Genomic DNA, 15,562 nt, shown 5'->3' with positions numbered 1-15,562 from the left:
GATTAGGATGAATGTACTTGGATTTTTAAGCTAAGTAGGTGACGCTTCAGTAGCTACACACTTATAATATGCTCACGGGTGTAGCATCTCTGTAGATGCCAATGTCCCTGTACCTGCAGATGCAGGACAGATCTATCCCTACACCAAGGGCTGGCATTAGACATATGCATCACTTAAAAGTCAAATTCAGCTCTGACCTGTGGAGTTTAAACTGGTTTGAGGAATGCAATGGCTCTTAGCACAGGGCAGAATGTACCTACTATGGCACTTTCATGGCCAAACACTAGGAGCCACAGAGGTACCGAAGTCCTGCTGAAACCAGTGGGAATTATGGATCCAATCAGAGTTAAATCTGTGGATCTGGTGCATTTCCTTTAACGGTGATAAATACCATATTGTCAACACTAATTTGATTTCAAATTAGCGCAGCAGTGGCAAGTCAGCACAGACATACATGGGCAGATCTTCAGCTGGAGTTCCTGCTTGGCTGGCTGCAAGGACATGTGTGAGACATGAAGCATCTGAAAAAACTGCATGGAGGTGGACACTGCAGAACAGGACCATTGCCCATACATACGTGGAAACTCTAGTTCCTTGTAGCTGGAGAAGTGCTGCTGAGCCTATCTGCACACACACGAGCCTCAAGCCAGCACTCAAAGCCCTTGAGTTCTTGGCTCCTGGCAATGCTAATGCCAGGGCTGAAATTACAGCACTTTCTGAAATTACAGGAGGGTCCTGGAAGTGCTACCTAAAGCAGGAGTGGAGAACATGAAGGACTGTGGAGGAGTGTGTGAATGAGTGCGTACGTGTGCTGGCCATGGGTGAAAAATAAGAGGTTTCTCAATGGAAATGTCCACCCTGGGGCTGGCTGCTGGAAGCTGCGACCTGAGTTACGCTGCTGACAGCCTTTAAGGTCAGCTGTGTTGTACCTGCACAGGCTTGGGTCGGGGCACTTGTGAAGCACTGTCACGCTTAGGTCCCACATTGCTAATAACGTGTTAGTGTGATAGCTGCAGTGAAAGACTTACTGGTAGCAAGTGCCGGTCCTTTATCGCTTGCCTCTTTTGGCTGCAGATTGCAGGGAAGGGAGGAAAGGGGGGAGCCACCACAGCGATGGGGCCTTGGACTTTTTGCTCTCTGTTGTCACCTCGGCTTCGATGTTCTGTTTTGGATGAGAAAGAAGACGTGAGTCTTTCAGAGTGTTAAAAACATATAAATATCTCTATTAACAGCACAACAGAGACACAAACAGGATGTGGACTCCAAAAATGAAGGTCCTCCTCTTCCCCACTGACCAGTATCTATGATCCCGGTTGGAACTGAAGAGGACAAGCAGTTACCAGACATCGAAGCCCCTGGAAGAGCAATGCTCATACAACACACCCCAGCGTGTGCACCGAAGCTGAATTCTCCCCAAATGGGATTTATACCCTTTATCCCAAGTGACAAAGGAGCTACCTTCTAGGTGCTTGGGACCTGAGTCCTGATTCCCAATGGGAACCTGCAGCTCCTGTTGCCTTGAAATGTCGAGCTCCAGTAACGCCTGCACTCTACCCATATAAAATGTACCCCTCTTGAGGAGAAAGAAGGAAATACAGCCCCAGGTAGGATTTCCTTCCCCAGCTGCGTGACAGCACCAGGTCCTGAGCATTGGTTTGACATCATGAAGGTTGTTGCAGCAACAGCTCTGTGTCCCGGCATGGAGGAGATCATCCTGGAAAAGTCAAGATCTCTCCACCCTGGGCCCAGAGGAGTCTTCCTTCACCATGGGCTCACAATATTCAGTCCTCTTCCAGCATCAGTCCCAAGTCTCTGAAACCTTCCAAGTGAATGGGAGAACGCTCATGAACTTCCCTTCTCTAACTTTAGGTGACAGTCAGATAATTACTGTTTGCATGGAATGCTGCTGGAAGGGGATGATGGATTGATCTGATGCACATAGCTACAGTCCAGCCAACAATGTTTGCTGCTAGCATAGCTGTTTTCTGAGCTAATGTTTAGTTTTAATTACTCCTGGTTAAATAGATAAAGAGATAATGAAATTCTGATAGAAGAAGTAGGTGAGACACAATAAACATGTTTAGGGTAAATTTCCGATTATAATTTCACTCCAGTATATGCAGTTATTTGGAAAATAAAATAAAGCAGCACATGCCAAGCTGCCTGCTGAACCTGCACAGCTGCCGTTAAACGTGGAGGACGGGAAGTTGCCAAAACAGAGATTTGTAACTTTAAAACGATGAGGCATTTTCTGACAGCTGCCTTCCCGTGCTGCTGTCAGGATTTCTCCTGCCCACAAGATGGCAGGCGGAGATCAGCCTGGTCCTGGGACAGTTGCAAGGCAGAGCTGCGAAGAGCAGAAAAGCCAGCTTCTGCTCTACTCCAACACTACTACTGTGATTGCAATTCGGCTGTATCGCTCTTTGCAGTGCTATGAAGACATACTGCACCCTCAGTGTGTTATTGAGCTAAAATCTGTAGAGAGGTTCAAATGCGGTAATTAATTGGAACGTTTTATCCAGCTAACAGATGCTCTGCAGATCTGAGTAATCCATTATTATTATAACCTGATAACAATAATAAATGAGCAAGGCAATGATAGCTGTTGGTGCAAAACACTTCCAACACAGGAGGCTGCTGCTGAACGTTTTAGGGGTGACCTGCATGGATTTTCTCCTTCCTTATGGCATAGAAGAAAGACAGGCTTGTTTGCCTACTTTTACGTGCTTCCCAGTAAGAATTTTCCCTTGGTTAGGTTCCCAGTGAAAAATGACCTTTCCCCATCTTTTGCCTTCCCTGTAGTGTGCTGTTGTAGGACCATCCAGACATTTGCACCTAGAAAATTCCCTTCATGGCAGGGATCCAGGAGCCTGGTTATGACCTTGATTGCTCCCGCTTCCTCCCTGTGTTGCATGATTCATTTTTGAGGCTACAGGTCTCCAGTTTGTTAGGCGATGTCAGGAGGTGTTCCCTGGTGTGGGGAGGGGACGCCTGCCCGACCCTTCCAAGCTGTCTGGGGTATCACCTGGCTTTCAGCTGCCACCCTTGAAGGATGCAGGTCTCCTCCAGTATCGTCCTTGGAAATCCCATGCAGACAGCTCAGTTTCTGTGGAGACTCTGTAATACTACTGAGCTCCAGTTTCAGCCCTTGGGAAGTTAAATCTTATCTGTCCTGGAGCTGAGGCATTGTTTAACATCTGTTTAGTGGAGGGAGACAAGATGGCCTTGTTGAAACACTCAGTGCCTCCATCCTTTTGGGGTCAGTGCATGGATTTGCTCACACAATTCAGACATATCCACTTTAATAGAAAAACATACAAAGAAAGAATGTAAAAAGGAAAAGTAAAAAGTCCTTTTCAGCTCTACTCTAGTAATCATAAACAAGCCGAAGAGGGCACAAGCCTTTTCTACTGCTAGAATTTCTTCAGCTTTATTTCTTAGCCTGAGTACCTAAGTCCCAGTGGATACCAGTGCCCACAGCCCTGTGCCTGTGCCTGAGCACCCTGCTGCTGCCTGGAGGGGACCGTGGAGAGGCGTCACGTATGTGGAACTGGAGCCGGAGCGTGCGCGAGCACCTACCTCTGCGCAAGGCTCGCAGGTGCTGCTTGGCGTGGTGGTGCAGCTCCTCCACGCAAGGCGGTCTGGTGGAGGGGAGGAAGATGTTTCTTTGCTGATGCCAAGGTGCTCGGTAATAGACACTCAGTTTGCTCTCTGCATCCAGGTTGGAGACAGCTGAAGGATAAAACCAGAGTGCAAGATAAGACTCCTAGCCTCTCTTACATCAACCTAGCTGAAAAGCAAAGGCTCTCGCTTGGAACAGCAGTGCCAAGAATGAGCACTGGGAACGTTACAGCACCTCTCCTCCCACCAAATAACAGTGACCATGATCTTCTCTGTGTTTCCACACCACGTTATACCACTTAGCATTTAGACAATGCCCTTTTGCCAGATAGCAAATGGCTCTGTGGAGGCAAGTAGGTGCAATGACACTACATCAGTGTTAAATATATGGACTAAAGGGATAAAAATTTTATAGATAGCAAAATGAAAACGCAAAGAAGCTACGCAACCTTCCCACAGTGACATTTTGAGCAACGGCTGAGGGAGGAATGGGTCTTCCATTTACCCATTCTCCTGCCAATATGCTCTTTCACTACATCATGTTACGCACGACTAATTTCTGACACAGGTTGCTAGCTCGTTGCCTTCCAGCGCGCAACGCCTGAGATTAACTGCTCGCCCTGCTGAGCGACTTTAACTGTCACCTATCAAAAGAGGTTCCCTTAATAGACAGGGACTTCTGAGGGACAGGAACACTTCAATTCCTCTACAGAGAAATCCCAGAAGTCTGCCTCTGAAAGTTTAGTGGAACCAGGTCCACTAAAGGCTTGAGAGAATTTCTCAGGAGCGCTGGGACACGGGGGAGATGTGCCCAACCTCAGCATACGCAGTAGCTAGCTTTCCAAGGGCCAAAGCTGGAGAGGAGGGCCATGGGGGATGCCAGCGCTCTGCCCCGGCTGGCCGCATGGAGCAGGCTTGTCCCACCTGTGCTCAGCAGCCCACGTAACGCAGCAGAGCACGTGGCACGTCCTCAGCTATAGCACTGGGCTTGCTCCTTCTTCTACAGGCATCGACACAAACAGTCTCTCCAGTCGTCTCCTCTTGTAACGCCAAGGAGCTGCTCCAGCTGTTTTGCTTACAGGACAGCGCAGCACGACGCAGGCGGGCTCTCTCACGCATGGGAGGAAGGGTGGTGGAGGTACCTCCTGGGGTTGCCTTCCCAGAGAGGAGCCAAACAGCCAGCATGCCTCGGGTTGGTCCCCTCACTGGCCACGTGCTCCTCTCCTTCGCCCTCATCTCTCTCAACCAGTGGGCGTCCAGAGGAGCTGCCACCAGCGGAGCAGAGGTGGCTTCAATCTCAACGCAGTCCCACACAACGCTGATGGCCAGAGCCCACTTCCACAGAGAATACTTCCAGGGATTTGTAACTCTGTGTTAGCGACCCAGCCTGTGTGCCAGCCCCCTTCTCCAGCCTCCGTCTTGCCCTCTGAGATGATGGGTATTTTGTGTCCGGGCTTTTACCACTCCAGGCAAGCGCAGCCCCCAGCCCTTGCCTGGCAGGGCTCTCGCCGCTTCCACAAGAGAAGGAGAAGGGATGTGCCACTGTTGTGGGACACCACTGACGGGGAGGCCAAGCCAGAGAAAGAGGTTGGTGACAGGATGTCCACAGCAGTATGTTATCTCCAGCCAAGGAACTAGCACGTTTCGGGGCTCTCATCTACTTTCTGTGCTTTTGCACTCTGACCTGCAGGAGCAGTTGCCCTTTTCTGTGGGGGAGTCAGTGCAACATGTCAGAGAGCTGCTCTCTGGTGGAGATGCTTTGCTCTTTCTGGCTTTGTTGCTTTCTTTAATGCAAAACAACATTCACTCAGGCTGAAGGCATACCAGTGCTTTGTATAGAGAAAAGAACTGGGAAAGTACAGTAGGAGAACGAGGGAGCAAACACAAGAGGAGAAACGTAGGAACCATGCTGCCACATGCAGGATGCTGACAGACTTTATCAGTTTCTTTGATAAGAAAAAAAACCAGTTCACAAAACTTTGTGGGTGTCATGATGGAAGTGGTGGTATAATATGGTGATAGATCTGCTGAAGTTCAGGTTCTCAGAGCTTCAGCACCGCCAAAGGGACCTCAAACTCTGTGTCCAGTAGGCAGCCTTGCTTTGCTTCTCAGTGGATTTTTGCAGGTGGGATTTCACTCAGTTTACAGTATGTTTGCAGTGCTGCTCCATGCAACTGGCCATGGTGTCAGTCCAAGGAATGGCACCAGGGTGAGAAAAAAAATTATTGATAGTGGGGGGGTTTGTAGGATGAATGACGGCAACCTGTAGGTGTTTGTTCATCATGAGGATTTACTAATTAAATTATCAACATTGTAATAACATAATGTTGCCAAATCGCAAGCAAAGCTTTTGATGGCTTGTCTGTCTGTCACCACTGCAGTAGGTGAATATCTCACTAGCATGAGCTGATTTTGTATGTCCTTTACCCCTTGAGGGTAAGGAAGCACTATGTCTGTTTTACAGACAGGATACCGAGACACAAAGCAACTAGCCGCCATCCTGCTCTGAGCCGCACTGCCTCCTTGGGAAGCTCATCTCAAGACAAAAATTCGTAAGTGATAGTAACGATACCCACCCATTCCTTATATCGCTGAGGATATGTGATATTCATGATCACAAATTGTACCCTGGAGGCTAATGAAATGGCAGGCACAAGCAGTTCCTTCCTACTCCCAGAAAAAAACTGTCTAGACTGAAGCTCTAGTAGTTGTCTCTGATGGAGCTCGGTGAGTGGAAAGTTTTACCTACTTATGAAATGTTCAGACATTTCATTAGACTAGAATAGATTTTGCTGCAAAATTTAACTTGCAGAAAGCTCTTCTGGCTTTAGCAGCAGTGTTTTACAAATAAGAAGAGTAGGAGTTGGGTTAATATACTTTGTGTGAGACTTAAAAATGAAACCAAGCTAATAATACAATTCTGCTATGCACTTGCTGTTGTAGACACACATTGCTGTTCACAGATAAAATAGCACGACCTCTTAGCCATCCAACAAGTCTCCCTAAGCCAGCAAACCTGGCAGAGCTGTGCATAGTGCTGTACCAGAAGAAAAATAAAGCACAAATACATTGCTTACCTTCAAATGATAGGGCACTAAGAAGCTTACAGTACCCTGTGCCATGGCCCCAGCCAGCGCACATCCCTATCTTCTCGCCTTTCCCTGCAGGAACTCTGATTCGCCGTGTGAGGGAATATGCCCCACCGACACCAAGAAAGCAGAAATATTGCACAAGATGCACTGAACTGAACAGTCCTTTAAAATACTCAAAAGCTGGAGTGGATTTTCTAGGCGGTCCAGAAGAGAAACTAAAAGAGCTGGCAAAAAAGCCATGAGGGGATGAATGTTCTCAGCCTGTGGTGGGGGTGAAGCTCAGAGGGAGGGAGAAGCACTGGATAGGGTAGAGGACAATGCTGGCCCAAGGACAAATAAGTGTAAACCCACCACAAATGCAATTAGGCTGGATGTTTGAAGAACGGCATCCCAACCTCAGAGCTGCGAAGCTCTGGAAAAGCCTCCTGGAAAGGGGAAAGAGAGGGAAAAAGCTAACCGGTAAGTGAGAGAGCCTGCATCCTTTCTGAAAGGGATTACCAGATGTGATTGCCTGCCAAAAGAGGGACTGGCTTCCATTTCATTCCTTGCACATCGTCCTTTGCACATGTCTTTCCATGTCCTTTGCACATTGCCTGTGCTCCTGCAACGGCATCTTGCCTAGCCCTCACTGTTTGGGCATGGGCCCCTGGGAGCTGGGCACCATTGCTGGGAGCTGAAGCCAGAGGATGCAACCGCAGGAGTGGACCGTGAGCTTTCAGGACCACTGAACGTCTGATTTTCTGCACAGGGCTGAATCTCTTACTTCCGCTAAAAGAAAAAAGCCAACCCTGTGGCGGGGTAATTCAGCAGTCAAAGACCACTGGGCTGAGATCTAGAAGACCTGTGCAGTCAAAGCTTCGCCATATGCTTCTGCTAAGAGCCTGGGTTAAATATTAACACTCCCTATGCCTCCGTTCTGTAAAATGGGGATAAGGTATCTCTTTCAGCCAGCACTTGCTTTCACTCGGTGTTTTACACTGCAGGCTGTTTTTACAATGCCGAGCCTGCACGTGGCTGTAGCCCCTCAGCATCATCGTAATACGCATAATAAATAAAGCAATACAGAAACTGTAAAGCCACAGTCTTTAAATTATTAACAGCTGGACACCCCAGTGAATGAGAAAAAAAACCTGTACAGATGTAGGAAATGCTGCATTTCAGGCATCATATATAGATTGTTAATATATTTTTAGTGTGCGCTTTGATCAATTTAGAATATACAAGTGAATCATATAAACGATCATGTTCATTTCATTCCCGAGTAAAAGTAATTGGTTTTTTTGTCTTGTGGGATGACAAAACGACAAGAGACCACATAAATGGATTCTCCATTGCATTCTGTGAATCCATTAACGTTGGCTGGTTTCCTGACAACCAATGTCAAACAGACCTACCCTAATGGCTGTTCTCATGACAAGATTTTTGAAGGTTTCCAAATAGCTGTTTTATCGAAGCTGATCATATTTATCATTTATAGACCCTTCTCGTCTTCACATCCTCTCATTCACTCTCCCTCCCTCCTTCAGCAAAGCAGAAAAAGGATCCTGCTATAGCAGAGCTGGATGTGGATGCTTGAAGGTTGTGCGGCTTTAGTGCACTCAGGCGTGGTTGTTCTAATAATAACACCACAAAGGCCAAGCAAGAAAGATTTCTGCTCTATTTATTTGATAGATCCAGGGGTTTCCTCCCCCAACTCCGTCTGCTTCTCTAGACACTTGCCTCCCCCCTCCCCAGCTCCTTCTGTTTCTCAACTTTCTATTATTTCTTTCTGTATTATAGTTGCCATTAGGTGTCGGGGGGGGGAAGATAATTTCCTATGTTTCCTGGTTCAAAGAGAAAACACGATTTGGTGTCAGGTGTGAAAAAGCGTGCAGCCTGGAGGGGATTTGAGCGGTGAGCAAGGAAGGTGCCTACATGCTAAGGGACATAGCCCAGAGCTGTCACGCTGTGAATTCCTGCACAAGCAAAGCTGAACCGGCAGCTGCCGAATCCTTATTAAAGTATCTGGATTACAAAAGACAAAAACCACAATTAAAAAGGATCAGACTAGTGAATAAGCCTATTCCAGAGCCCAATTAGTCTTATGAGAGGCTCTAATGACCCAAGCCCTTTGCAGGAGGCAGAGGAGCTGGGGGCTGTGCACCCAGCAAAACTCCACCGCTTCTCCCTGCGGCGCCGCAGGGGTGCGGGATGCTCTCGAAGGCTGCCGTGGCCAGCAGCACCGTACCAGGCTTTGCTCGGGAAGCCCTTCTTCTCCAGCATTAAGGTGGTTGACCTGTCATTTTAGCAAATGCCATTTTTTCTAGCCATTTCAGGTAAAAATGGTGGCTTTTTTCTTGTGCGATTCAATGTCATAAGAGAGCTGTCTGTTCACCCAGCTTTGCATAAATAGGCCTATGCCAGCAGCAGCAGCAGCAGAGTTCAACCTGATCGAACTCTTGCACACCTACTGCCCAGGTCAGCAGTGAGCTACTGCCTGCTAAGTTTGTGTGCAAAACATCACAAGAAAATTAATTCTGAGGAAGACCAGATTATCTCAAAGACTAGGCAGTCTGGCAACACATCCAACTTCATCATGCATTTTAGTGTGTAAATGTTTCATTGAGGCAAGTGCTGAGTCTGATGTGAATTTTATTTATAGCCCTGAATGTCTCAAATGTATGCTTCCCCCAAGTACTCATGTCTCCACTGTAACACCCAGGGGGTTTAAGCCTACAAGGCTGGTAAAAATCTACAGTCGCTTCTCTGCTGTACATGTCCCACATTTTGTGCAATGCATCAGCAAGCTCGGTACTTTCAAAGCAGCTCCCTCTGCGGCTGCTGTTTCACAGTGATGGCACAGAGGGTGCCGGGGCTTACCCAGCGGGGACACAGGAGCCCAGAGCTCCTTGGAGGTGGGACAGTTGCTCTGTTTTCTACAATTGCGCTTGCTCCCAACCGTGCACACACCCAGACATTTCCCCGAGCCTTGACCTATTTGCCAATGGCAAACCCCACCAACTGGAACCGCAAATAGCTATTTGAATGAGCTACCTTCCCGTCTCATCTTTATTAAGGACTGAAAAATGCCCGTGCAAAGGGAGTGTGTTGGTGGGGCTGCTGTTCCTTGCAACTAAGGCTACTGGCTCTTCAGCATTTTCATCACCCAGCTGAGCAACGGCAACCTTGCCATAACTTCAGTGACCATACCTACAAGCATGGGCAAGCACACAATTTCCCTCACACCTCTAGATAAAAAGTACCACGTGACTGGAGCCAGAAACTCAGACATACCTTGGTGCCCTCGGGAACCCTGTTCACCCTGGCAGGGGCAGGATGCCATGGTCTTTCCCCACCAAGGAGAAGCAATAATTTCTGTCCATGTCAGTGCCAGAGCAGCACCTGACAGTGATGGCTTTCTCTTCTGAAGCCCTTTTGCCAGCGGGGGCGGGGACATCAGATGACAGGAATGGGACAGGCGCTCTGGCCCCTTGGCACCGCAGGGGCTGCTGAGGACACTGCCTGCGCTTCCCTGTCCTCCTCTCCCCTGGGCAGCTGTGTGCGCTCCAGCTCCCCAGGAGATGTGAGAGCTGAGCCAGGTCCTACCTGAGCTTGACAGAGCTTTCTAAGCATGCTTCTCACATAAGGCAAGAGATGCTCAACTCTCAGTGAAATAGAAAACTGCATGCCAAAACATGTCTCCTCTTCCTCGCCCCTCTTGTGCATCTTTGGGATTTGTTCAGGATCTGGATGGGATTCCCCCATCCTTGGTCACACCTTTTGTTCCTGCTTTCCTGGTGCACTCTGACATTTGTGAGGGCACTATTCAGTGTGGACATTTCCCTTTCAGTCCTCGCAGCGCCCACTGTCACAGGGCCGTGGGTGACTGACACCCCATTTTGGGTGGTCTGCTCCTTGGTTCCTTCTCTCTGGGAGCCCATACTGGAAAACATGGTTTGTAATGGCTCTGTGCATCATTGTATCTTATTATTGCTATTATCAGGGTGATTTCTGAGGATTTTTTGCCCTGTGCAACCCGAGTCCAGGATGGATGCGAGGAGCAAATTCCAGCGGTACAGGCCCTGAAACATGGCTTGGGTGACCAGTCTGGACCTGAAGCCTGGATCACCACATCTGTCCTGCCACCGGCACTCGCGCGAGCAAATCAAAGCCAGCACGACTGCGTCTACACGGGCTGCAGCTGCCCTCCAGACAAACAGGAGGGGAGACATGACAAAACAAGTTAAGTCTTTAGCTATGTGTGGGCAACAATATGAGCACAATTATTATTCTGTTCTGCGCTCATGGACGGACAATTTAGCAAATCTTTCAAACTCAAGCAACAAGGCAGAAACCTCACCAACAGCAGAAACTGTTGAGAAAGACCATGATCTTTTATGCTTTTTGTATTGTTTTATTTCTTGCCAATACAGTGAAACTTCTCACGTTTCAACCACGGTTTCTTAGCGCATCTCTGTGACATTTTTCTGCCTTCCATTATGTCACACATGGAAATAACAGCTATTCAGGAGAAAAACGGACAAGTGGACAAAACCCCATCTGTATTTGGCGTTCAGTTATCTGGAAAGATTAAAACACTGGAAAGCATATGATTTGGATGTCATTTCCATGTGCAGATCCTTGAATTTTGCATTTACCTGGTATTCAGTTGACTAGCACAACAACAGACATAATTCAAGAGGGCTGGGAAGTGTGTGGTTCTTATACATGTAAGAAGATTAGGCTGTTAAGCAATATGCACTTATGTGAAGAGTACCACATGCTAATCCCATTCTTGGCTTTGCTGCTTTCAATCACTGCTGGTGGTGTTTGAACATATTTTTAACTGCTTTTCCTAACTCTGTCAAATAAGTTACGGCGGCCAGAATGGGACTTGGTATTTCAAAGTATTTCAAAGCTGTCACTGCAGGATAAACAATAACCTCTCAGAAATACACAGTATTTTATACATTCAAGCCTTCATTCCTGTGAAGTTTCTCTAGCCAGTGATTTCTTCCTCTCCTTTTATTCCTGTTCTCCAGTCTATGTTTTACACGGCTGGGAGAGAAATTTCGTGCTCTCAGCTACAAAATAGCGGCAAACGTAGTCACAGACAGCAGGTTTCCATTGGAGGGTTTCATTAATGGAGTTGCCCTTCTCACCCATGAAAGGTGAATGGCATTTTTATTTTAGGCGCACATGTCTACATATTATACATATCCATGAACATGTGCAATTGTGCATACACCCCCACCCCGTCACAGCCAGCTCTGCAGCAAAGAAATCCCCCCCTGGTGCACATCTCTTCTAATGCATGGTGACAGAAAGCACTGGAGGGAGTGCAACATACTTATCTATTAATAAACATCTGAAATGTTCAATAATGTATGTGTAGCCATGGTGTTTCTATGGTCCTTGTTCAGTCAGAGATAGCACGAAGCCCATCAGGGAAAGCAGGTTAGTAAGCAAAAAAGAAAAACACCAATAAGGTCGGGCTTTATTCCCAGGACAGCTGAAGACATATGACTAGACAAAAGTTTTCCCGGTTGTGTCTGTGTATGCATAAAATTAAACATTTAGTCCAATTCTACAGCTTCAGAGACCACAACCCAGCTGGGAAGTGACTCATGCCCCAGCTAAATGAGTGGAAGTGATACAAAAGGCAGCATTGGTGTTGCCTGCAGGGCAATGGTAAAGACGGAAGACAACATGTGAGTCGTGCCTGGCAAGCTTAAGGTTGCTGTTGGGTCAACTACTCTGCAGGATGAGTACATATTTATTTCAGTTTGCTACCATGCTCCATGAGAAAACAAAAAGCTAATTAGCCAGCAAAATAGTGAAGGTATAAACAGTCTTAAAGAAAACCCAAAACCCCCAAACCTAACTAGTTTAAGGTTACTGGACCTAATGGTAAGGATGGCTTGTTATAGTAGAGATGACATGACATCACACATCTGCACACATATATATGTGTTTGTGTACAGACATACCAGAGCATGTAACTGAAATCAATGTCTCAAGAGAGCTCTTTCAATCCTACATGCTTAATTAGTTGAAAGCACTTCTTTCAATCTGACGCATTGTCAGTGCTTGTCAACACAGATTTCTTCCCATGTTGACCCTTCACATCACTCCCACTCTCGATACGCAGCAAGATAAAGTCTCTTATCTCCGGCAGTGTAGTGTGTGGTCTCTATAAAACACTTCGTAAGCATGCTTTTAGACATCCTTTGCAATTCTCCCTCACTGCTCTGCTATTTTTCTCCTGTACTGGCTCAGCCCAAATCACTACTAAGCTTGCCCGAGTTGCTCCAACAGGTCACCATAATGCTCTCCCTTTATCACACAGAAGTGTGTGATTCACTGTGATGTTGCTCTCAGATCAGTCACCCTGATTTCACACGCCAGCACTCAAGAACAAAGCTTTACAAAATTCATTTACTATTCTACCTGCCTTGGTTAATGCTCACCTTTGGGATCTTGTGAAAAAAACACCCTCACATTCCCCAGCCTATAAACATTTTTGTGATAGGTCAAACAGTGTTTTGGCAGCGGTTTTAATGTATCTTGCCTATTCTCCTACTCAAAACATTAAATTCCCCCGCATATTTCTATCTGAACATTTATATCTAAAGTGGTCATTTCCCAGTCATAGCCTTTTGAATCTATGCTGAGGATAGACTCTCTTTTGAAGAAGAGCAGAGGCTCGCACATTGCAGCACCTATTTCCACATCAGCATCCACGATACAAACAACCTTTTCCACGTTTGTGGACATGCAGCCCAGCTGTAAAACACCGGGAGCCTTGAAAAAGCACACTGGAAGATGACACTCAACACAGAAGATGCTGTGTTTGGCATGTTGGAAGATAAGATTCAGATGACTTATTCCAAGTACAGCAAACATATTTCCGTTTTCCTTGAAATCTTCATAAACAACAAACTTCCATCAAAACTCTAAGAGTTAGTCCCCCTCAATCTCTGTGCCTTCTCCATTCGGCTCTCAGAAGTGGCATTTAGCACCAATTACGGCAGTGGTGCTGTGATGCACGCACCTGTCTCTTGGACTGCAAATTGAGGGCACCAACTTATTTCACGCAGGGCATCAGAAGGCCATCAGCGGGTGACAGCGTTTTGTTTACTACTGACCTACCCTTCATTCAAGATGACAACCTGCAAGAAAAAAAGCCCTATAGCCCCACCGCTTAATCTTGTTAGTCCCTGGTGTGGCTCCCCACGGGTAATGACGAAGTCACTGTGTTGGAAGGGCAATGCATATGCTATAGCGGAAAAACCCTATGAAATGTGAAGAGCAAACCCAAACCAAAGGCACGGGTTACATTTTGTATCTAGTATAAAAGTGTTGAGGATGTTTTTCTGTGAATGGCTTTCCTCACTGGCGTGAGTTTGACCCTCTTGCCTTCAGCAAACTGCATGGGGAAGCCAGTATTTGAGGTCAGAAGCTGCTCCCAAGTGAAAAACAAGACTGAAGAGCTTACACAGAAAATGAACAAGCAGGGCCCCTCTTCCCTTCCACTGGCACCACACGTAGGCTGAGAAATCAAACCCCCAAAAGTCAGGAACAAGCCATGTGTTAATAGTAGAGACGGTGGCTCATATTTCACACTTCTTCCTCCCCATCAGTCTTTTTCAGCATGCTTGGCTAGATGCCCTGAACGCCACTTAACTGCAAGTTGAGGTAAGTAGCAACAGTTTCTTCCAATCATATTTAGTAAATACTATGCTACTATTGCTACACGTGTTCCTCCGAATTACTTACAGGCATCCAGGGGATGACAGAAAGTCAATCATCTCCAAGGGACCAAAGGCAACTCTTTTTTCTTCCCCTGAGGAAATATTCTTGCTGCTCCTGCAGCTCCACCAGTCCTTTCCTGCAGAGGGACTGAGAGACCTGGCTCTGTCTCAGGTCTCTAATTGCTCTTGAGGTCATGCCTGCCCTGTGAAGCTTCCTCCCCATAATGGCAAGGCAGCTTGTTTCTTGGGTCAGGCAACAAAAATCACACGCACGACTCCATGAGGTTACTCCCGTGCCACTCTGATGATGGCCCAGGGTTGGCTGGGCACAGAGGTGTAGTTAAAGATACAACCAGTTCACTGTGTAGCTCCTCCTGGGTCCTTTCAGTAAAATTCTTCCCCAAACTCAGTGAATACCCAAGTCCTCCATCACCAGCCCTCTCAGATGTTCCTTTTGGCCCCAGCCTCCCAAGTGGTTTACCTGAAGCCCAGTTTCGGACAACTGGCTATAAACTGGGCTTGAGGAGCACCCAGCCCACGAAGGGGCTCTGGGCCAGGAGCGGGGTCTTATTCCAACACTGTCAAACAATATTGTTCTCCAGTCCCACTTCTGACAAGATGCTTCTCTAAAACATTAGAGCAAACAGAGCTGTAAGGGTTCAGAGAGCCACATCGAGAAGCCAGCTAGCTTGGCTAGCTGACTTGCTCAGTTTCACTTGTTGAAACAATACTGAACACAGTCCTCGCTGCCTTGTAAGGGGAAGGAGAACTGCCTGAATATATAGATTTTTTTTCCCTCCTTCTTTACTTTCTCAAACGAATTGATTTTAGTGAAGAAACCTGCTTAGGGATGGATTCTTGTTAGCCTTGCAAGGGGGGAGAGAGAGAGAGTATGGTACATTTCCCTCCTTCAAGCCCTTTGCTCCCTATGCAAAGCCCACTGCAATCTGTGGTACGCCGTAATTGCACAAACTGCAGTGCGTGCAGCAGCACCACATGCTCGAAAAGGCACCGCAGGGAAACCGGGGCTGGGGCTGGTCCCCTCCAACCCGCCCTGCGCTGCCAAGGACATGTCCCAGCATCACTCCCCGCTGGGGCTCCAGCTCCTAGCCAGGT

General features: G+C 47.3%; 1 protein-coding gene across 1 annotated transcript in view; it reads right to left on the bottom strand.

Annotated features, from left to right (window-relative positions):
- The window catches only part of NHS (NHS actin remodeling regulator), a 260,992-nt gene that overhangs the window by 20,056 nt on the left and 225,374 nt on the right, over positions 1 to 15,562 (bottom strand). Inside the window, exons 2-3 of the mRNA XM_050904539.1 lie at positions 3,580 to 3,732; positions 1,029 to 1,162 (exon numbers count right to left, since the gene is read on the bottom strand). Of these exons, the coding sequence (XP_050760496.1) occupies positions 1,029 to 1,162; positions 3,580 to 3,732 (287 nt within the window). The remainder of the gene's footprint in view (positions 1 to 1,028; positions 1,163 to 3,579; positions 3,733 to 15,562) is intronic.

Source organism: Gymnogyps californianus, chromosome 1, assembly GCF_018139145.2.
Source record: "Gymnogyps californianus isolate 813 chromosome 1, ASM1813914v2, whole genome shotgun sequence".
Lineage (NCBI taxonomy): Eukaryota > Metazoa > Chordata > Aves > Accipitriformes > Cathartidae > Gymnogyps > Gymnogyps californianus.
This window is presented reverse-complemented; position numbering and strand designations above follow the sequence as displayed.